We start from the raw sequence: 24334 nt of genomic DNA on the forward strand, positions 1-24334 counted from the left end.
CGCAGGCCGCCTTCTCCCGCTCTCCCCGAGCCGGTGTCTTGGCTGGTGTCCTTCGAATATCAGAGGCCTCGGCTTGCTCCCTAAGCGCAGCTCGTCGTTGCGATAGTACTTCGCGTCGTGTTTCTTGGGCATCTTGGAAATTTTTAATTCGATGATCCGCGTTCGGGCCCCTAACTCGGTCTAAATTTAGCTTTTCCTACCCGCGCGATACGCTTCCCGTAGCGCAGCTCTGTAGCTACGAATCCGGTTGCAGACGTCAACGCTCTGACGTGCCTCGAACGCGATGAGATGTAGCGCAATGCGCGGCGCAACTCCATAACGAGGCAAATGTGGGACATTTTCGCAAGGTTACCAGCTCGCTCAGACTGAACCTGAACCGACAGCGACCGTTCACATCTCGTTTGATGCGCTGTTCCTTCCTCTGTCTGACAGTAGATGCAGCATCTCTGTCTCTTTTCATTTGCAAGCAGTAGCGGTGAGAGGGGTTGCATTTTTACATGACGGTCAGTTCCCCAAGTTATCCCCTTACCTAGGGAGGAGAGACGTAGAGCTACGTCAAAAAAAAAAAAAAAAAAAAAAAACACACACAGGGTACCCGGGAGAGGGGCAGCTGTGCCCCCACTGTGACCAGCTGGAAGAGACACACATTAAAGAGAGAATAAACATCCCCATAAACACTGCACCAGACTTCAACACTTATTGGGGAAAGTAGAGTGCGTGTACACAAGAGAAAGTGACAGCAGAGTACAGACGCACCGCACACAGATGGGAGAGGAGTGACTGCACTTACTCCATCACGCTGTTACCTGTTGTCATGGATACCAGTTCAGGTGCAAATTTGTTCAGTTACAATTTCTCCCCAGCTGTATCTTTTATTATTTATTCAGTTATTTACTACTACTTCTCATTATACAAAATTGTTCTGCTAGCGCTTTGGAACACAGTGACGTGTACAACTTGTCCTGCCACTAAGCCACTATACCGTAAATCGCAATTGATTCGAATCGAAAGCAGGAACCGGAGCCATGACCAGATGGCGACATCAGACCCATTTCACCTTCAGTATTATAAGCAGGTGCTCCCCGATTTACGATGGTTCGACTTACGATTTTTTTCGACTTTACGATGGTGAGCTGGCCATAGGCATTTAGTAGAAACTGTACTTGGAATTTTGATTTCGACAGCGAGCCGCATCTCCGAGTCTGCCACGCACAGGTGCGTATCAGGTGTATTAAATGCTTTTTTGACCTGTGATGGGTTTCGGGAAACGTGACCCCATCGTAAATCGGGACACTTGGAACGGGCAGTTCCAGCTCAGGTCGTAAGTGGGGATTGTTCTAGTTGCAGGGAAGGGAAGGAAAGCCAAAGTAAAGTAAATACAGCTCATACAGTGCAGGGTCTCTGTTCCTCGGTGCTGGACACATCCTGGAAACACTTTCATCCAATCCATTTTATTATCGTTTAGTAACACGGAGCCACAGGTTGTCTACTTTAAATTGACTGAAAACAAAAATAGCCCATTTGCGTAACCACCTACTCAAAGTGCTGTGCTCCTCAGGAATCAAGCAGCGGGGTAAAAGCAGCGTGAGCTTCACTCTAATGCAGCCCTGTAGGAGTGGAACGTATTAAGCAAGGATTTAATCTTAAATGCCAACCGCGTCTCGTAATAAACTACCAAACCTGGCCACGAAGAGCCATCAAGTAAACATCTGCATCAACTGGCTAAGTTTGCTGTCGAAATAGAGTAACCATAACTCAGCTCTTGTGGGACAGGTACACAGCTATAACTCATTTTTTTTCCCCACTTGGAGCAACATTAGAATAAGAAATCTAAGATGAGTAAATAAAACTCATCTCCTTATAGTGTCTGGTTAAGCTCCTCGCTTAGCAAGATGGAACATCACTCTTTATGAGCAGCCTGTCCTGAAAAGCACTTTTGACAATGACCAAAGTAATAATACAGTATTTTCCAGCGATAAAAGAAATCAACTATATCTTTTCATTTAGCCAAATACATCACTGGCCTTTCAGCTAAATGGGCAATTTCAGTTTGAATAATGCAAAACAAAGCTGAACCTGGAACATTTCTTGTTCTTCAATTCATTTTTACAGAGTGCTCTTCTTACACAGTGCTTGTCCATCACGTCTGTCTACCTGCGTGTACGTGTGTGTGTTCAGATTGTACCTGGGTAAAGCACTGCTTAAGTTACTTTGGAGAAACACTTCAAATAATGTGAAGTTGCAAGATCTTTCAAGAAAGCGCTGACAAGATGACCACTCTGCATCGTGGTTTTGTTCATCTACGTGCGGAAGTCAGAACAACAAACTTCTTGTCATAACAGTACAATTGTTTAACTTCTTGTACTTTAGAAATTTAGTAATTTAAGATTTTATACTTGCTTGTTGTTTTAAAACATTTACAGCCTAGCAAACTGGAAATTTCACAAAGGGACATGCATAGAAAATATAGACAAAAAAGACAGATTAATAATAAGCGGTACTTCAATATGTATTATTTAAATTTTGCTTACGGCATCTATGAATAACATTGTACTTTTGTGCCGTTTCTTTGCGAGCTCTCGCTTCATAGCGGAGTGAACTGTTTTGCTTCCAGTTCCGTCCAGCAGCTGCTGTGTGACATAACGTTCGTTCACCTTGTTCTGCCGATGTGTTCGTGACAAGTAAAACTAGCATAACGTGTTTATATGCGGGAGGGAGGAATACGAGAGAAGTTGGTAAAACAAGTTTCATAAACTCTTTAATATGAACCAAAAGTGCTGGTTGTGAATAGTTAAGATGTTTAACATTTCACTTCCCAAAAAGTGATAGTGTAGCGATGTACAGTGACAAGTGACAGCTCAGACAAATGTTTTAATTAAAAACACTACAATATCCTCATCTTTAATGTATATACATACAATTATGTGTGTGTTTATTATGCAAGATATATCGACGTACAAAGGACACAGTGTAAAGTATGGTACGATCTACACAGCTGAAGATTCTCTCCCGCCGTTTTCTGTGCCTGAATTGGGATGTTTGACCCTGAATGTCTGATCATTTTCATTTTGCTATTAGTATTTTACATTCTGGTGTTAAAAGTTGCCCTTCTTCAGCAGTAAAATATATTGCAGTCTTACTCAGGTGCTCCTTAGAAAAATAATCCTCTTCTCCTGTGAAAATCAACAATGAAAAAGACAGCAAAAAGCACTTTGTATGTAAAGTTCTCAGGTCTTGACAGAGAGGGGGGGTCCAAACAGGTCACTCACTGGCCACAGCCAATCAGAAGCATGAGAGAAAACAGCTCCACTAAGTGACTGGCCAGTCAGAGGAGGAGAATTCCTGCCAGGAAATGGTAATATTTCCACCGCCCTCTTTTGTGCTCACATCTTGCAAAAAGACAGCGTGTGACTAATCAGTGGTCCAGCTCCCCCTGCATATCCCGTCCCACAGAGCTGCACTCCTGGACCTGTTGTTAATGTTCCTCACAGGCAGGCTCATGATGCTGGGTATTTTTTTTTTTTTGTTTTTGTTTTTAAATCTTTGTCGAAGACATGCGGACTGACCCCAATCAGAGGCGAAGGAGAATCCAGAGTTGTCCTGAGGGGCAGATGGAGACCGATGCAGAGCGACGCCCCCACATCTCACTTAGGCGACACACACCTGCTGTGATGTCCTCACCCCCGTCGCTGCAGCAGGGGGCAGCCGCGCTTGGTTTTGTCACTATGCTAAGCGAGTGCGCTTTTCACTGGTCCACTTGTCCTCACGGCCCCGGGTTACCCGGGAGCTCTAAGGCCGATGAAATCTGCAGGGAGGTGAGGGGACGAAACATGAGTGCTGGTTTCGTGGCAGAGAACACAGAGGCGGCGCCGTTTTCGCGATAGGATCCGAGCCAGTTTCATTCCCTTCAGAGACACAGACATTTGCTTTTGTCCTTTTACAAGGGACATGTTTAAGTGTCTCCATCAAACTGCAGAGTACTAACGCACCTCGCAGAGGAAACTGTGCTTTTCAGCGACACCACATGCCAGCGATGGAGCTTGAACAAGTAACGGAAAACTAAAGCCGACCTCGTATGCACCAGCTCTGCCAAACGAAGTGCAAACGTGACGTTGGCTGTACTGCAATCAGTGCTGTTTTACTGTGCGAACTCTGACTCTGACATGACTGTAGATCTGCACTGAATGTGTGGTGCAAACAGGAACAACTCGACAGGAAGCACGTCAAAAACTAGCCGCACATTTGAATTTGTTTCAATGGACTATTAAAATGATTCATGAAGCGGTAAGATTGCTCTTTTGCATTAATGCGCGTTGAAGTAAACGCGCACGATGACGAGGGTGACATACGGTACATATTTCATCTGTGTTTAAAGACGACATCACCTGGTATAGATCTTGCTGTCCTCATGTACCTCCATCTCGAGGCTCTTGAAGTCGTTCAGCTCCTTCCGTATGGCAGCCTGAGGACACACACATGCGAGAAAGCAGGTAGAAGCGCGGGGGTGTCCACACATGCACACGCGCACACACGCGCCAGCCTCCGCCGCCATCTTTCGTCGTAATGCTGTCACCGGATGCCCCTGGGATGCCTCATGTCAGCCACACCTTCCTGCTGCTCCTGAGAGTCGATTGGCAAACATCCAGCAGGACACAGCCACTCACCTTATCGGCAGGCGTGAGCTTCGTCCAGGGTTTGTCTGCTCGCCGGTCGTAGTCCTCGGCACTTGTGCACTCGACGTACTCGTTGAAGCGCAGGATCTTCCTGGCCTGGAGCTCTGCCACTGTGGGCCTCTGGCTGAGCTGCAGAGCAGGAAGATCACACACACACACACACACACACACACACACACACACACACACACACACACACACACACCATAAGAGGAATGTGTGGGGTCAGTATGCTGCTGAGCGTCAGCCACTTCCCAGACCTACCTTCCTGGTGAGCCTCCGTTTGATCTCGCTCCTCTCAGCCCTCCGCGTCTCCTCGGTTTTGGCTGCAAAACAGAACAAGGTCCTCGCTGAGCTGAGCCGCCAGCTGTCCTTCAGCTGCCACTGTCACGGGTGGGCACTAAGGACACCATCGGACAGCGCACACCGCCCTCGTACAGGACCCCATGAAACGGAGAGGGTACGAGGGAGAGGGTGGCCGCAGGACTGACGAGGGACGACCGAGGGACGCACCGATACGAGGAAGAGCGAAAAGGAGACTCACGATGAAGAATGTTCCTCTGCTCAAGCTCTTGTGCTGTGGGCCGCTGACTCAGCCTCCTGGGTGGTCACACACACAAACTGTCAGGACACACTAACCCTGGCAGCACAAAGCACAGCAAGTACATGTGTGTGTGTTTGTCTGGCGAGTCTGTTCCGTACCGTGTAAGTGCGGTGCCGATCTGTATGCGGACAGCCTCCCACTGCTCCTTACTGCTCCAGGATGGCTCCTGGGACCCTGCCCCGAGGGCAGATGACCGATCACCCAGTTTCAAGGCCATGGTGTCTTTCCGCTTCACCTTGTTGGCTAGGGCATCTGTCTCTCACACACACACACACACGAGATACTTCAGATATGAGGCTACAAAGGACTCACATTTAGGACTGAAGTGATCAAACACCAGAACAGGCTTGCATGGACTCAATCTGAGCCATACAGCATCCCTCCATCAAGAAGTGGTGTGACAAGAGCATTATACCTGTGTGTGTGTGTGTGTGTGTGTGTGTGTTGTACTGCATTCAGTTTTACAGTAAGAAAGAGACATGTGACTAGAAGCACTGAACATGTCTCTTCCCTGGAGTCTGACCATCATGATGGCCCTAATAAACGTGGCAGTTGAAGTGCAGATCTTTCCTGACATAAATGCAGATGTCGCAAAACTACGCACTGTTCACACTGTCGTCTTCATCTTCGTCCTCGCTCTCGTCCTCCCTGTAGACCACTTCTTCGTCCTCGCTCTCGTCCTCACTGTCCGGAGGTCCCTCGGGGATCATGGCGAAACGGGGGTCTCCCACCAGCCCTATTCGACTTCGAGGTCCTAGCTGCGGCTGGGATGGTAGCTCCTCCTCTTCCTCGTCAAAGTCATCATCTTCAGGCCTGGGGTGCACGCACATGCACACACAGATGTGTGTGAAAGGCTGACTTTAAAGGACTCTCTACATCACACCCACTGGCAGCCACATGGCCCCACACCAACCACATACAAGCTGTAGATGCTCAGAATGGAGTCTCCTCCCGCACTGTGCATTTCATTTACATTTTCTCCTTTTAAGTGACCTGAGGCAGCCTGTGGAGGAGAACACGTTACGGTTCCAGGCTTAAGCGTGTTAAGACTCACAGGCGAATGGGCTCAATGGTGATGGGCAGGGAGGACACATGGCCCACTGGGACAGCAGGCAACTCGGGTGGCATCTCGAAGAGCAGCGAGTACGCCCTCCTGCTTCTGTCCGGGTTGGGCTCTGGCGGTCCGGAGCTGGCCAATGCTTGCTGGATCAAGATGTGCAGGGGGATGGGAGGCTCACTGGGCGGCTCTGTGGTGGGACTCGGGGGGTCCACCTGGGTCACGGGGACAGACTTGGGGATCGGTTGGGGAATCCGGGCCGGGGCAGGATCAGAGGTTGCCGCAGTAACGTAGACGGGGGTGGGGTTGGGTATTGGCCGAGGAACGACTATGGGGACTGAAGCGGGAGTGGGGTCGGTCACCTGGCATGGCACGGGGGTAGGGACTGGAGCAGGGGGGCAGTGAGGTATGTTGTGTGGGACAGCGACTGGAACACGGTCTGCAGGTTGACCGGGGGCTGAGACGGAATTGGAAGAATGGTGCTGGGTGGGGTCGGGGTCAGGGTCAGGGCTGGGTGAGGGGGGCAGTTTTGGGGATGGTGGTATGTGGCTGGGAGGGAGGGATGCGTTATCTGGGAGCCGACCCATGGAGCCACTCTTCTCCACTTCTGTTGAAGTGTTGGACGCTGCTGGGGCCTCCTGGGAGTTTCGACTGGCTACTGGCGTAGTCCTCTTGGGTGGGACAGGGACTCTCCTGGGACTGAGTCCAGGGTCCCCCTGGGACAACTCAGCTGTGGACAACAATACATTTAAGCTGTTAAAGGTCGCAGGTTCAAACCCCACCTCTGGCTGTAGTACCCTTGAGTAAGGTACATACCCTAAATTTCTCCAGTAAAATTACATAGCTGTATAAATGGGTAAATAATTATAAGCATGTAATAACTGTGACCTTAACATCGTACGTCGCTTTGGAGAAAATCATCAGCTAAATAAATGTAAATGTTAACTGTGACCTCATTAAGTCACTCTTATTTCAGCAATATGAACTGTTGCACAGTATGGCAGAAAAGCACGTCACATATGGCCTTACTGCGTTTATGTGTATGTACACCCAGCTCTACTCATGGGGTCACGCAGAATGAAAAACTGAAAACGGTAATAAACATTATACCATTTATACCACAAATATACAATTTTTTCCACATAAAAGCCTTATTTCCCTGCCTGTTATGCAGTTACTTCCAGTGATAGAAGAGTTGGTGTGTAAGACCACAAGTCCCTTTACTCTGTGTTATTTCAGCCAGTAGCGAATTTAAAAGGAACATGTCCCAGTGCAGCTACAAGTACAAAACAGGGAGACAATCATAGAAAAGGGGCCAACAACGGTGACGAATGAAGGAGAGAGAGCCAGTTGTGTGTCCTGCGTTATTTCTTCCTTGCTAAATTATCACTGAAAAAATTAAACCGTTACTTGAACGAGAGGTATACATGTGTTTTCATGCAAGCACATCAATGTGTTAAAATGCCTTCTTTTTTTTTTTTTTTTTTGAGGACACCAGTGGGTTTCTATGTCGCCGAACAAATAACGTTGTGACCGAACATCTCCGCACATTCCTGCGGTCTGGGAGGGATCAGGAGCTGAGACTGCATCAACACTCAGCGAAGCAGCTTAGAGGCCTCGTTACCTCTCGTTAGACTCATTTCCACACAAACCCCTTGCTTATTCGGAAACTAAGCAGTGTACCCACGCAAGAAAGGAGATGAGAAACACAGATGGTGATGGAGTGACAACCGGCCATTCTGGCAAGGTCAGTCAGCACGAGCTGTAACAACTGGGGCTAAAGCATCACACTCACCCAGCAGAAGTGCACTGCTGTTCCGGTTGGTGGGCTTGGGTGGAGGAACAGGAGGCTGCTTAGCTGGCTGGGGGGCAGAGCTTGGGGAGGAGGGCACCTGTGTGTCGCCAAGCGATGACGGGAGCGTTTCCTCTTGGACTGGAGTGGGGTTACTGCTAGCAGAAGTGCTCACTGCATTAGTGTGTGCCGAAGGGATGCTGCCATTGGAGGAAGGAAGGGGCCCGTTGTCATGGTGCGGAGGGCTGGAAGCACTGGCCTTGGCACCTCTGTTAGAGAAAGCCTCTGAAGAAGGTGGTGCTATGTTGCTAACCGAGGGCCTAGTTGGTGCCTCGCCTGCAGCCTCAGACTTGTTCACCAGTCGCTTCGGGGGCATAAGTGGCTGTTTGGGTGGGGGTTCCTTCTGCGTGTCCCGAAGCACCTTGACATCCGTGCCCTGGCGACTGCTGTGGGACTCTGGAGAAACAGAAAGAGGACAAGATCTGTGGGAACATGTGCATGTATGCACACGGTATACACGCACGCAAGTGCGCATGCTGTCACGGGTACACTCAGGTATACAAGTCAGACATGGTCCTCTGGAAGTGGTTTTCTGACACAATGAGGATGGCAGCCAGATGTGCCTACTCAACTGATTACTTTCTTGACTGTACTAATGCTATAAATAGCTGTATAATTTTTTATCTCAAACATGCTGTATGTGTTATAAGCTCTATAATCTTTCATATCTTGAATACCCAGGAGGGGGGAAGCCACAGGGACTCTGACACCTAAGAGTCCCCCCACCCCCCCTTTACCTTACAGGTGAGAGTTTGTTTTCCTTTCCTCTACGGACAGGTGACTCGCTTACAGCTTTAGTACCTAATATAGTTACTGTAATAATTTAATGTACAGCTAACCTTTGGTTATTTAGTCTCATCCTTACTTGAGTGCTCTGCTACTATGTGAGAAGGACGCTCTATAAAAATAGATGGAATAGAATATGCTTTATCCCACGTCTCCGTCTGTCAAGTCCTGATTCACAGGGTAGACAGTTTACTGCTGTGCTGTGCAAGACTTGCAGCAAGAGGCAAAGAGAGTGCCAAATAGAAAGTGTGTTCACCACACCTGCCCCAGCTGAAAAAACAGTGAGCGGAAAGAATATCACCAAAGCAGGAGAGCCGCACAATGCGCAAACATACAACTTGTTTTCCCCGTGTTGCTCCTCCACATAGAAAACACGCTTTCTGGCTCTCCAGCGAACCGGGCCAGGCATTCAACCCAAGCTCCTGGCCTACTGCAGTTCACAGCCAGACACCAAACTGCATGTGGTCACTTTGCTTCCTGTAAAGCGCCAGCAAGACTATGAGCCATAGGTTTAAAACCCTGGAGAAGTCTAGTGCCACAGGATGAGCTCCCTAGGTGCAGCTAATGCAGAAGGAAGGAAGGGCAGAGTTCCACAAAGTGAATGTTAAAGGTAGGAAGCAGACAGCGAGTGAGGAGTCGTCCAAGGAGGGTCACCCTCCTTGCTCACCTGAGTTCACCCTGCTCTCCCCGGGAGGAAGGTGAAAGGAGAAGGAAGTTTTGTCGTCTGCTTCTGAGAGGGGGCGAGTTCGTCGTCCATCCTCTGAGACAGCCTTTGGCAGGATGGGCCTCACCTCCACCTCCGAGTAGGGTCTTCCTGTCCGTCTTGGCTCATCACCTTGTTCCTTCAGATGAACTTTTTGGTCTTGGTCTACATATGCATGGCCAGGTCTTTCATTTTTCTTGTTTCTCTGCTCTCGCTCCTCTCTTGGTTCTCTTTCGTCTCCTCCATCCCTTAGTTCTTTTTCCTCTCTCCTGTCCCTGTGATCCCTCAATTCTCTGTCCTCCCTCCTATCCCTGAGATCCCTGTCTCTGTTCTCCCACCTGTCCCTGGGATCCCTCGATTCTCTGTCCTCTCTCCTGTCCCTGAGATCCCTTGATTCTCTATCATCCTTCCCATCCCTTGGATCCTTTGATTCTCTCTCCTCCCTCCAGTCCCTGGGATCCCTTGGTTCTTTATCATTTTTCCTGTCCCTCGGGTCCCTTGATTCTCTGTTCTCCCTCCTGTCTCTGGGATTTCTCAGTTCTCTGTCCTCCCTCCAATCCCTGGGATCCCTAGATTCTCTGTCGTTTTTCCTGTCCCTGGAATCCCTCGATTCTCTGTCCTCCCTCCTGTCCCTTGGACCCTTTGATTCTCTGTCCTCCCTTCTATCCCTGGGCTCTCTCAATTCTTTCTCTTCTCTTTTATCTCGAGGGTCTCTGGACTCTCTTTCCTCCCCTTTCTCTCTTGGATCTCTCAATTCTCTCCTGTCCCTAGAATCTTTAAATTGTCTTTCCTCCTTCTTATCCCTGTGATCTTTGTCCTCATGTTCTCTCTGCCACCTGTCCCCCTCTGATACAATGCGTCCCCTTCTTTCCTCTCCCCGAGGCAGCCAAGTGGGGTTGATCTTGATGTCCATTTCAGAGGCAGGCCTTGCACGCTCTGACCCTTGGCTTCCTTCTCTAAGTAAGGTGTGGCCATTTTTTACTTGGATGGTCTTGGAGTTGCTTTCCTCCTTGCCCTCTGTGCCACAAAAAAGTGATGCAGAGCCTCTTGGTGACACTAGGCACCATGCACATTCTGGTCACAATGGCCAGTTGTCCAAAACACTCATACCTGGTTAGTGTTTCTCTGGGAGTTATGACAGTAACCCATAAATGGATTTGACAACTGTTCCAGAATATTTCATACAGATTGAAATATTAGTGTACAATTTAATAAAGGACTTCTATAATGTTGAAAGTAAATAAATAAAACTGCAAATAAGCTTAAAAAGACTGTACAGGAACTTCTTGACCACTGAAAGTACTGTCCTTTAGGAGTGTTTTCAGGCATCAGCAGACTCTGGGTCTATTACTCAGTGCCCTGTACTGGACAAATCCACTGCATATCATGAGCACATACACACACCGCTCTGTAAAGATCAGGTATGAGTCTAGTTATGCTCCCATTCTGCAGACATTTACAGTTCTAAAGATTTCCATCTACACAAAGGCATATCCTACCATTCTCTGGGATTTCTTTAAGCAGCCCCTTATCAATTAGTTCTTGCCTGGACTTCCGGAATGACATCTGCCGCTCCAGAACTGTGGAAGAGCATAACAAGAAAAATGAAGCGGCTAGAAATGCTAAATATTCCGTTACATATCCCTGTATTTGAAGAACTATAACACCTTCTTGAGTTTCTTTGAACTTCTCATTGTTCTTCTTCTTCTTCCACTTCCATGGTTTGAAGATCTTGCCAATTGAGAACTTGCCCTTCTGCCTTGTGGGTGGCACGCCATCCTGTGAACTCCCACCCTCACTCCTCAGTGTGCTGTGTCTCTGGTCATCTTCATCATCTGAAGGGGACAGAAAGATGAGATCAGAATGAGAACCAAAGCCTCTTCCACACATAAAAGGAGAAGTGGAGCCAATACAGTCAAGGGTGGAAAAAGAAAAGCTCAAAGCACAGCAGAGAGGTGCAAACACCAGAGTAGAGCTGGGTACTGGAAATCACCAGCCTATAGATATCATCCACCAAGAATGCATTACAACCTTCCAGACAATATCAAAAACCAATAACATCTGATTGACTGGAATGATTCTACGGAAGTACAGTACCACTTTCCAAGAAGTGTTTTACTGAAGAGCTAGAATGCATCAGTAAGATACAAAGAGTAGTTTCAATTTCAAAAATTAAGATTGATACTATATGCTACAATGTCCTAACACAATGAATGCATTTTTAACAAGCTGGTAGTGACAGTGACATACAGATAGTGACACTGAGCTACTGCCTTTAGATCCAAATGTCGCCGGTTCGATCCCCACCTCCAGCTGTAGTACCCTTAAACAAGGTACTTTCCTAAAAAAAGATTGTAATTATACTGGAGCACAGATGCATAAATGGGTAAAACCTTAATACTGTAAGTTGCTTTGAAGAAAAGTCAACTAAATGAAGAAAAACATAAATGTATAACAAAATATTTGTTATTTGGATGAACATTATGCGGAATATAGAGTCTACATGATTTTGAAGGTAGCTCGAAACACGACACCCACAAGGCCTCCAAAGAATAATTGCTGTTGCTTAAAGTGAACACTTTTAAGAAGAAACCACAACTCCCACAATGACTCACCACAAACAACTCAGCGCACACAAACACAGTGTAGCGTTGTGAAGCTCACAACACTGAGTCACAAAGGACATTAATGGCCACAAAAACTGCTATTTACCTGTGGAAAAAACAAAGTTCCTCAAGAGGCACGTGCAATCAACCCCACCCTCCAAGACATTGCGAAAACAGAAACCTTGAGTCAAGATGAAGTCATCTGAGGCTCTGCTGTGAGTAAAATCAGATCACAGGCACTAATAACAACTACATTTTCTCCACTATTTTGATGACCTTAAAGTATGAGTTCCTCCATAAGCAGAACTTCAGATGTTGGCCATTATCTTTAGTCATGAGTACCTACTTACTGTAGCTCTATACCAATAGATGTCAATGAATGAAAAGTGCTGCAAAACTAGATAGATATGTCTCATGCTGCTTTATATCCCAAAATGTTTAGAAGTAAATAGAGTTGCTAAACACATCCTGTAGGTCTGAGATTAATCTAGGAATGCCTTGTTATACATTTAGAAGCATCATTTGTACTCACACCAGCAATGTATTGTACTACTTCATTACTAAAGTCATTAAATAACTGAACTAGTATCAGTAATATAAACATGATAGAAGACGGGGGGGGGGGGACCAATAACAGAGCAGATGGAAAAAAGTAACATCAATAAAGGCTCAGTGAGGTATGAGTGTGGTATAACAATTTAACAATCCAAAACACATGGTTTCATTTCATCATGTATATTTCAAATAGAGATTTACTCAGAAACCGCTACTACTAATATGTGCTTTTACAGCACTTTAAAGAGAATTGAGGTGGGCTGTTGTACCTCCAAGTGCCACAGCATTTGGGTGTGTGTTTCAAGTAGAGATTTTTACAACTGGATGCCCTTCCTCATGTTAACCCTCACCCTCTACCTGGGCTTCAGAATGGCACTGACTAGCTAGTGGCCAGTACTCTGGGCAATTCAGCATTACCAATTCACCTGAAACTGGTCATTGGACTGCAGAAGGAAAAAAAATGGAGAACCTTGAAAAAACCCACAAACACCAGGTGAACATACAAACTCCACACAGACTGAGCCCAGGTGGTGTGAGACAACAGCACAACTTGCTGCACCACTGTGCCACACATTTATTCAGAAAACATGTTGTATACCTGTTAAGCTGAATCACAATTTAATATCTTATTTAAAGAAGAGTTTGGTGAAAAACAACATTCAGAAAATAACAGGAAACAAAACCTGTTTTTTTCCCCCCCAACTATAGAACATGACAAGACATAAGTGTTAAGTACTGTTGCAGTTATATTTAGTCTAGCTGTTGCTCTAACACATGTAGGAAATAAAGCACTGCATATGTTGGATGTTATTTTGTCAACTGGTTAAGTATTAACCTATATAAACTATGACCAGTTGGATACACAGGGCTCAGCAGCCCAGTGTCACCCATCATACTACACAGGCACAGCTCTGTGGTGTTTTATGGACATAAGTTTTATGGAAACATAAGTTCAAAACTGAAGAGATGGTCTTGCTCACAGATTTACATAAACTACTGCTGAAGTAACATGTCAAATGGGGAGTCATCTACAGCTAATTTTTTCCCCTCCATAACTCAGGCAGATAACAGCACAGGCCTAACCATTTTGGAAGAAACATATTCCATTCACATTCAGTCGCAAGTGGATCTTCTGCCTCTTCCATAATTCCATCATGAAGTCCTCAACTCAGGGTGGAAAAATTCAAAACCACACAAAAATAATTATTTGACACAACCCAGACTTTACAAACATTACAGTTCACTAACATTCGATAATGATGTTCTCAAGAAGTCACAGCTATGTCCCTGTTAAAATGATAACCATAAGAACTGATGTCTTTGTACATTTATTTATATAGATTATAAACGTGCATTGACTTTGAAACAAAAGCCTGCTAAATAACTAAACCCTTCCTTCCATGCTATTTAACATTCAATAGGCTGAGATGTACGTTGCTTTGGAGAAAAGCGTCTGCTGAATGAATAAATGTACATGTAAATGTATCATTTTGTGCACGTGCGCCAGCTCTGCCCATAGCTGGCCATTTAATTAACATGTTAGATCTATCAAGAGGTGGGCATCTACGGGGAAGCGCAAGACAAGGTAAGTTTCCTGCATCACGCTCAGATATGTGGCACCGAAAGGAACCCTCAAAAGGCTCCAGGGACACACAGCTGTTTCAGAGAAACTAAGCACAAAGCGGCTCCACAAACATCAGAACTATGACTGGACGGTCTTTTCCAGTTTCTGCACCTCTTGGCCAGCATTAATGTTTAAATTCAATTGCAACTGTAACAGGAATGGATAAAGGACAAACTGGGCATCCTACGATGTACACACTACCTCCCTTAACCACGGAACTGACTCAGAGTCCTCAAAAAAGATCCTCTGTCTACTTTTGACTGAGTCTTTCAAACAACATTTACTTAGATTCTTTTCTCCAAAGCGACTTCCAATGAAATCTATGTAGTGTTATCAGCCCACACACCTTGTCCACCAAGGTAACTTACACTGCTAGATACACTACTTACAATGGGTCACTCATCCATACATAAGTGGAACACACACACACACTCTGTCACTCACACTCTATGGGTGAATTTGGACTGTGGGAGGAAACCCATGCAGACATGGGGAGAACATGCAAACTCCACCCAGATTGAGTGGGGATCAAACCCATATCCTCTCATACCACCGAGGTGTTGAAAGACAGCAGCTCTACTCACTGTGCCACCCACAAGCAACAGCTAGTTTGCTGTACCCACAGTAACATCATTACTACACTGGTTAACAGGTTTGCTTTTGGAATGACCTATAGAACAGACAGCAAAAGCAAAGGATGGAAAGGCAGTGAGGCTTGGAAAAGTTTGCTGAAAAAGAAGTAGTTCACCAGCCACCAGATAGAGGGACTGAATCACAGAAAACCCACCCTTTTCATAGTTAGGACACATTGGGGGGCAGAATTCTGGATAAACTCTAAATGGTCACCAAGAGTAGACCTTAACTCAGAGGCACTTAAAGACATGACAATAGTGCACACTGCCTTCAATTAACTTTCTCTACCGGCCATGTTATACAGTAAATATTAGTTCTTTGCACAGCTAATGAGCATATGCAGTGCACTAACAACAAATGTACATTAATCTTCTTTGTGCACTAGTCACAATCTGTACAAGAACACCCATGCACACCATTGGTGAATCTACACAAGTCTTGTGTACCAACTATGAAAACAATTCCTGCCACCACAAAACATTTCCTGGGGCAATTTGAAGGTAGTTTTACATGTTTTGAGCACACACAACCACACACATTCCCCATTTGGTGGAACAAAAGATAGTTGTTGGATTTTTTTAGTGTGACATCAAAAATGATCAATGATCTGGCACTTATAACATTCCATTATCATTACCATCATCACAATGTAAACGGACAAGTATACACTGTAGCAACTCACCACTCCTTTGTGTTAGCTCTACAGATTCCAGTTCCATGCTAATGCGGCTATCTCTTTCTGAAGGATCCCCTGTTTCACTAGCACTTTTGTCTCCTTTGAAATGATCCTGTGCCACACCAACACGGTTGTCTCCTTTGGAATGATCCTGTGCCATGCTAACACGGTTGTCTCCTTTAGAAGAAAGTTCCACCACACTAACACGGTCGTCTCCTTTGAAATGATCCTGTGCCACGCCAACACGGCTGTCTCCTTTGGAATGATCCTGTGCCATGCTAACACGGTTGTCTCCTTTAGAAGAAAGTTCCACCACACTAACACGGTCATCTCCTTTGAAATGATCCTGTGCCACGCCAACACGGCTGTCTCCTTTGGAATGATCCTGTGCCATGCTAACACGGTTGTCTCCTTTAGAAGAAAGTTCCACCACGCTAACACGGCCATCTCCTTTGGAATGATCCTGTGCCATGCTCACTCGGAAGTCTCCTTTGGAAGGGTCTTGCACCATGCTAACGTGGTTCCCTCTTTGAGCAGTAGCTGCCTGGGCAGTGTTAGCCTGTCCCATAGCAACACTCCTGTCCCCTGCAGTAGTAGTCAGTCCCATAATTTCATTGTTTTCCCATCCAGCCACAGTTGCATGAGCTGCATTACCTTGTCCCATACTGGTGATCTTGTCTCTAGGAGCAGGTACCCCTGGGGACTGTGGAGTCATCGACAAACAAGAGTGAAATGGAGGCTTTTGCTCCTAGAACCCAGCTATCATGTAACTTAAAACCTCCCTCCTGTGTGCCATCGCCCATCTCCCTCCCTCCCTCTGTTTCAAACACCTCCCTCCCTCCCTCACACATGCATACAATTACTCAATCCACAGCACTAGAAACATGGCAGTTAGCAGTCACCGATGGATACTCAACACTCCTACCTGTAGACTTCTCAAGGGTAAATGTGAGCGGAAGGAGAAACAATCACAGAAGTGGACCAAAGACTGATGAGGACCTTTAGACACAGGGTTACTGACACACACCCGGGAACCAGCAACACGCTGCTCAGACAGACCATCACTCAAAAAGCTGTGTATAGCAATCATGTACAAATGGGAAATGTGTAGACAAACAACATCTTGTCAATATAGGTTTCAAAAGCACCAAGGACCTCATAGGTAGGAACATGCTTTTCTAAGACAAAAGGGGAAATATTTCCTACTACTTAATTATCAAAAGAAAGGAAGAACTTGTGACAGGAAGAAAGCAAGTATGACAGTAAAACAACAAGCTATATCCTTGTAAACATCCTCATTCGCAGTAAAAATCTGACAGCAACTGCAGTTTTGCACTGCTAAAAGCATCCTTGCTTCCCTTTCCACACAGAGGTAATGAAATGGATCCCCTGTCCATCTAAGAGGCAACATTCTAGCTTGAAGTCCTGGGTGATGAGAAATACATAAATAGCACATCTGGGGTCAGTAGCCTCTTTTACAACAGCTATAATTATGAATTTCAGAAGTATCATTGAAGATTTTGTATCACTACACTCTCAGTAACAGCGTTTAGATGTCATTCTCTCTGGATTAACCTCCATATTCTGTTGTGTTTGTACTGTGCTGTGTTACGCTGCTTGAGGCGTCAACAGGGCAGGCCACGGACTGCACAGACAGCAGAGGTGGTAGAGCCTGCCTGGGCAGGTCTGATTGTAAACATTCATCTGGAAGTATGCGAGCAGAACTCCGCCCCCACACAGGGGGAATTGGCAGGGACGACCAAAGGTCGGTGCTCAAAGAGCACACATTTAGACAACACTCAAAGTCACAGAATAACCACCACTGGGATCCCAACTGTTCTTGCATCACCTGAAAATGGGTGCTTTTAAAGAAAAAGGTCAGCTTTGTAAATGCAAAAAGAGGTTAACAGCTAAGCATTGCTGTCAACAGTCTGACTTACTGATGCTCCCCTAAAGGCCAAAGAAGACAAAGCAGCAGCAGGCTGGGGGAGAGGTCTGAGCAGGTACCAGGAGCACTGGAATGCAAGACTGTGTACAGGCTTGTTGACACAAGTAAAACTCCAATGCTCATAGCATGGGATCTCAGGCCAATACACATTCTAGAAAAATTTCTCAGAAAACTGTTTTCATACCTTGTGTGTTTTGTGTCAATCATGAAATATATTAATTCATCACTCAATAAAGATGACCATTACCAGCTGTGCTAGAGCAAAAACACATAGCGCACATAGAGGTGCGCCAGAGGCAGGCCTGAGAAATGCTGCGTTGAACAGTCTTTGTCCATCTCTTTACCATCTGGATGACTGGATGAACTCAGCTCTGGTCATCAGGTTTGCAAGTGATGCAGTGACCCTGATCTTTCACTCAAAGCAAAGACTGATCTTTAAGCTGTAAGCTTTGGGTCAAAAGCTTAGTCTCAAATCACCGGCCAATTCAGGGTAGTGGAATTGGCCTGGCCCTGGCACACCCTGCTGGGAGGTATGCCAGTTTATAGAATGGGGAGGGGTGAGCAGAGTGAACCAGCACAAGATTCAGGTGTAAGAAGACAGACAAAAGAAGGGCCAATCAAGGACTTTCACTACTAAAGCAAAATAACATTTAATATTTCTGCAGATTACCAGTATCAGATGTGTGTGTGAACCTTGCTTCGTGGGCAGCCGCACACCACTTGCATGACTCAACCAGAACTGAGCATCTTATTTACTACTAGCTGAAAGGGCTGACTTAGCACTCAGGACCATTCACAGTCAGCCACTAATCCGCTGACTGACTGGTTCTGTGTGGATGACAAGAGCTGAGCTTTGGTGGCAGAGCAGCCCCCATGGTGGGTGCGGGACCCCACAGCTACACATCTCCACAGCAACAAAGGGACCCAAGTGGCTTCCACCTAGTGTTAGCCAACTGAGATGATGAAATGTAGCCATGTGATCAGGATTGTCATTGATTCTCCCAGTGCAGGCTGGGCTATGACTGCAGAGTCCCTGACCTGGGAGAATCAAGGCTAACTCTGATCACTTGGCTAACACAAGGTGGAAGCCACCTAGTGCCAGCTGACCTGGTCCAGGCAGAAAGAGGCTATTTGCAGCTGTGTTGCCTGAGACAGGAAATGTGTGGCCACCTGGAAGAGCTGCTCCAGGACCTGCGTTCAATTAAAAAAAACCTGCTTGACAGAAGTTGCAAATATGTAAACCCGCTGCTTGCTCACTCATGCATACTGACTACAAAATAAATCAACAAGCTGATAATCTGCTTCACTTGCACAGACGAACCAGAACATGCTGAGATGAGCTTGCTCACCTGGGTTGTCCATTGCAGTGGCCAAATCTGACTATGCAGTACCACAGCTCCTGGAACAGAACAGAAAGAAAGCAGTTTACAAATGTACAAATTCCCCTTTTGTGTGTTTAGTGCTGAGTATCGGGTAACGCAGTGAATACAGTATTGATCAGGCTGAATTTGTTTCTCCAGTTAAACCACACTGAAGCAAAAGAAACCTGACCACCAGAACTATGGCCAGCTCAGCTGTGTCCAACTGAGTCCATGACAACAAATCAGGCCAAAAAAAATTAGGACTTTGTGCATCTGATACCAGTACTTCAGATGTATACCCAACGTATACTAAAAAAAACCTAAACTGGAATTTTATTGGGAAGATATATTTCACATGCTCCGCATAATCAAAAATCTGCAGAAAACTATTGGAATATGTAGAAATCTTGTAATCCAGTGAATACATATAAAAATAAAAGTTTTGTGAAGTAAGAACTGCATCGGGGTCCATCGAGCTCATTCTGTAGAAGCAGGTGTGCAAATGCTGCTCACAACAGGCAGCTTTTTGGCTCACTGTATTCATCACCATGCCAACAGGAGGCGGTGCTATAATCTCTGTGGAAGCATGAAGAAAGTCTGACTCACAACTGGCCAGTGCACAATGGGTGTGGCTCTACCAGGAAATAGGAGGGTCATGCTGTTCATGGAACGTACCTGCACTTTGGAATTTGGTGGTGGACCAAAGTCCTCAAGTTAAACAGTGGGAGAAACAGCTGATGCTCTAGAGTTTCTGTTTGTTTAAAGATCCTGCACAGCGAAACCTTTATTAGATTCTATGCAGACAGAAAATCATAATGTACTTCATATTGTTAAACTTGAGGCTGAAGAGTTCAATATCTTGTGCAGAACTGTCTGAATATTGTACATGCAAAGCCTGGTGCTCAAACAACTTCATGAAAAGCCAAAAGCTGGCCCTTTAAACCAGCACATCCAGCAGGGTGAAGTGTACACTGGGGCATGTTCAAAATACACATCGAACAAGACCATTATCTTTACTTTTATAATTCAGTTTTCCAAGATTTGAGTGGTTCTACTTGTGAAAATGGACATGACAGCCAAACTGTGTCTTTCATAGGCTGAAATGTTCTCCTTCTTCCTGTCAAGAAAAGTGACAAACATCCAATTTTCTACGGTCTCCTTTGAGGAACTTCCTGCCCTGATAAACAGTGATGTGGAGTGTGTCCGGCAGCTCTGCGATCACAAAACACACAATATACAGGACAACCATGAGACAGTGAAGCTACAGACCCAAACCTAGCAAAGCCAAACCACCCAGTCCAGCCACAAGACCAGGTGTAGCAGAGGAGCTCCAATCACTTTCATCGCATTTACATGTCTGTGGAAATTTACTGTACGGGGCTCTGTGACCCCGGTGCCCTGTTGGCACAACACAGCCCAAATGACAAGAGGTCTACACTTCCAAATGATCAAGATTTTTCCTGAAGAGGCATCTCTTCCAAACTGATGTTTCTGCAGAGCCTGTGATGAAACTGTGTGTGAGAGACAGTCCTCTGAGGTGTAACAGCAGTGCAACAGCCCCTTCACACTGCACAATAGAACTGGATTTTCCTGTTATGTGGCCAGGTGGGCTGTGGTGGCATTGACGGTTGCGCTGCCATTAGCACGGCTCTGCCCAACTGGGGATTTTAGTTTGGAGGGTTTCACTGGTAGGCCTGGTATAAACCACAGTCACCAGGTGGCATAGCTGTTAGAACATTGGAAATTAAGGACCCAAGTTTGAAACCCCATCTTGCTGTACTACCCGTCAGTATGTACTTACCCTGAGTTGATACATTAAAAATTACCCTATTGTATAAATGGGTAAATCAGTGGAAGTGGTTTAACACCAAGTTACTTTAGAGAAAAGCGTTAGATAAATTTCATGTAAGGTGTAAATGTTCATGCATTATAACTTTAAGATTATGCCCAGATAAACTTTTACACAGCTACTTCTGTAATGTAATGCAAATGTTTATACGTACCCCCCAAAAAAAATTATAGGAAGCTGATCAGGAATTGTGGATATTCTGATAGTTTTATGCAGCTATTCATGTGATGAACATTGGTACATATGGTGGAAACTAATTGTACTCAAGAATCAACATCTGCAACTGTGTCTCTTTCTCCTAATTAATGAACACATAGTATTTTCTATGAGATGTTTGTCACTTTGGAGAAAAGCATCTGCTGAATGAATAAATATAAATGATTACGCTTATTTAGCAGACGCTTTTCTCCAAAGTGACTTCCAATGAAGTATGTAGTGTTATCAGCCCACACACCTTATTCACCAAGGTGACTTGCACTGCCAGACACACTATTTACAATGAAGCTCTCATCCATACAAAATGATTCAGTAATGAAGTAATTTTCAAGATGGCACAGGTGGCAAAATGTGCAGATTAAAGAAACAAATTTAAGAAAAAAGAAATACATTTCCACTGCAGCGTGTGAACTGGATAAGCCCGTGGTGATATGCTAACGTTCTCTCTAGAAAGTCACTCTTGGACCCTGCAGTGACATGCAGAGCAAACTGATGTTGATGAAAGGTTTTGTAGGACAAAAGAAGAGCATCTCCTGGATCATAGATCAAGATCCTATCTGTGGAGATCAGCCCTGAATTTCAACCATTAAAACCATTCCACCCTTATCTGTAACAGTGTACGTGTCTGGTTTGGTGCTGCATCAGTCCACTCCAAGAGCAGTTTGCAGCAGGCCGTAGCCTGGCTAACACTCAGGATCCGCACATCTCTAGAGCCACTAAGTGAGCAGAGAAGATCGTAGCAAACCCCTCACACCCAGTCAACCACATATTCCAGAAACTCCCTTCAGCAAAAGGCCTGGACATTACAGAGTGCAACACATCACACTACAGCAATGGCTCTCATTACCCAGCACCCAACTGGTGGAAGCAGTTAACGCCTGCTTCCTTGTGCTGTGCCAGTACATTCTGGTAGTACGTTTTTATACTGACAGTGTGTAAATCTTGTTCAAAATGCATATACTACTAAACATGTATACTGTGATGTACGATATCTAGTTAAACACGTACATTTTGATGTGCTGTATAGTTTTAAATCTGTATATTGTATCCGATAATTATGTAATCGTGATAAATGTATACGGAATGCACAACCGTGGTTTACTGTACTGCCACTTCTGGGGGCAACTGGTGGCACACTGGTCACAGCTGCTGCCTTTGCACTCAGGTTTGAATCTCACCTCCAGCTGTAGTACCTTTGAGCAAAGTACTTACCCTAAATTGCTCCAGAAAAAGAGACAGCTCTAGAGATGGGTAAATACTGTAAGTATCAACTAAATTAATAAATGTGAATGTACTGTTACATCACATGCACTTGTGATCATATAGCGAATGCATATAAAAATAATAATAATGCATACAGAATCACCAAGGCAGATTTCTGGAGCATTCCTGTAAGTGTACCATTTCAAACTCTTCATTACTGTTTACTGTGCATTTACTGTGCTGAAAAAGTAATTCTGACTGTGATAGCTAAATAAAGTAATAAAAATGGGGGGGGAAAAAAAAAAAAAAAAAAAAAAAAAAAAAACTGTAGGACAGAGTGACACCGGTGCCCCCACCACACCCACAGCACTGTCCCACTGTCTGTCCACTTCAAGACTAGACGAGCTCACAGGTCATCATCATGTCAGGCTACAGGACCCAACAACACCACCAGGCAGCCCTCTTCTTCTTGCATTGATTACTGGGTTTTGTACAGACAGAGGTGCGTTCAGTAAACTGTTACAATTACACAGCTCGGAAATGCACTATATAAATATTGAGTAAAACTGAGCTCAAGCAGCACACGGGGTGTCCAGTCGGGCTGAGCGGGAGCACAGTGAGTGAGTGAGCGAGCGAGCGAGTGAGCGCCGCAGCATCACCACCTGTGGCACCTCGACTCGAGTCACCCATTTTGCTGGGGACTCTGACCTCAGTGTTGAGTGTCAGTGTTCTTAAATCAGACAGGGGGTCCCCACGGCCGGCAGGCAGGCAGGCGGTGACAGAGGCAGCAGCAGCAGCCGCCGCCGCAACCACCGCGACGCGACAAACGCAGCAACCGGCCGGCGTGGATTCAACGACCGCAAGCGCCGCGCGGAGACACCTGACCTGGCTCAAGTGGGACAAACTAAGTGTTTGCAAAACGCCCGGGAGTTCTGTTCACATCGTATTTGGTGTGTTTAACGCGTATTAGAGTATGTTTAGCGCGTATTTCAGTGTGTTCCCAGGCGCACTTCCGCCCCCGAAACGCGACTCACCTCAGGCTCAGCGGTTCGTCGAAGCTGCGGTTTCGCCAACTCAGGTCAGGTTAACTTCGCCAGAGAGAGCCGATAATTAATATGGCACAGCCACAGCCACACACAGGTCCTCGACCTCGGTCGAGTTCCAGTTCCAGGTTCGCACGGACAGCTTTTCCTCACGAAGGGGCTTCTTGTCGGCACCTTCGCCGCGCAATTTCGCCTCAGGCCGCCTCCCGTACGGAAGGTGTTGGCTACCTGCGCGGCTTTACTGCCTCGTTACGCCCAGTTCGTTCATTCGATGGCATTAAAACTTCACATCCCAGCATTCCTGGGGCTCGCCAGAGTACTGCGCACGCGTGGCTCTCAGGTACGCTCCGCGCTCGCCACCATGGAACGCATGCGCGAATTCTCAGGTGCGTTGCGTAATCCCGCTAGAGTGCGCATGCGTGCGTCCGCAGGTACGCGGTGTGTCGGGAGTGCGACGGAATAGAAAAGAGCTCGTGTTCCTCTCAGAGAACGGTTTCCCACATAGTTATAAAGTCGTATTACCGCCCGGAAGTTAGGGACAGGGCATCTTCAGTCGGTACATTAAATCCAGTCTTACAGGCCACTGCTTGTGTTCTGAGTAAAGCTGTTGTTGCTGCAGTCGGTCCAACTGGCCATGAGCTCCAGCTATTACTATTAGTCAGTGCTTTAACCTTAAATAACCGTAACCCTAACGCTAACCCTATAAATGCCCATGAGGAATGAGAAATGGAACTGAACGAATACAAAATGTTGCCCGCATGTCGCCGTCACTTGACCTGTAAATACAAAAAGTTGACTATCTTAACACCCTACAGCTCTTCCACTATCCTTTAACCAGTTTTATGCTCTGTTATAACTGTAAAACTAGTATCGCTACCATGCACGGATGAATGGATAGATATCAAAACCCGTAGGCTTCTGACCGGGGATTTAACTCTTCTGGGT

The 24334-nt window shown here is 45.9% G+C and overlaps 1 protein-coding gene across 3 annotated transcripts; it reads right to left on the minus strand.

The window, feature by feature from the left end:
• Positions 1 to 2152: 2152 nt before the first annotated feature.
• On the minus strand, positions 2153 to 23653 carry LOC108931871 (phosphatase and actin regulator 4B-like). 3 transcript variants are annotated; one of them, XM_018747928.2, is made up of 14 exons: positions 23381 to 23653; positions 19067 to 19116; positions 11343 to 11510; positions 11175 to 11255; positions 9640 to 10692; positions 8130 to 8582; positions 6332 to 7064; positions 5882 to 6090; positions 5376 to 5529; positions 5218 to 5273; positions 4938 to 4999; positions 4665 to 4802; positions 4386 to 4462; positions 2153 to 3805 (listed from the first exon to the last, which is right to left on the minus strand). In XM_018747928.2, exons 2-14 carry the CDS (start codon positions 19077 to 19079, stop codon positions 3790 to 3792), a joined length of 3213 nt encoding a protein of 1070 aa, XP_018603444.1. In that variant the 5' UTR covers positions 19080 to 19116; positions 23381 to 23653; the 3' UTR covers positions 2153 to 3789. The 3 variants fall into 3 exon arrangements, with proteins under 3 accessions (XP_018603444.1, XP_018603442.2, XP_018603441.2); XM_018747926.2 differs by lacking the exon at positions 23381 to 23653 and adding an exon at positions 15776 to 16472 and having other exon boundaries at positions 19067 to 19081; XM_018747925.2 differs by lacking the exons at positions 19067 to 19116; positions 23381 to 23653 and adding an exon at positions 15776 to 16496.
• Between the last annotated feature and the right edge of the window lie 681 nt (positions 23654 to 24334).

Source organism: Scleropages formosus, chromosome 23 (genome assembly GCF_900964775.1).
Source record: "Scleropages formosus chromosome 23, fSclFor1.1, whole genome shotgun sequence".
Lineage (NCBI taxonomy): Eukaryota > Metazoa > Chordata > Actinopteri > Osteoglossiformes > Osteoglossidae > Scleropages > Scleropages formosus.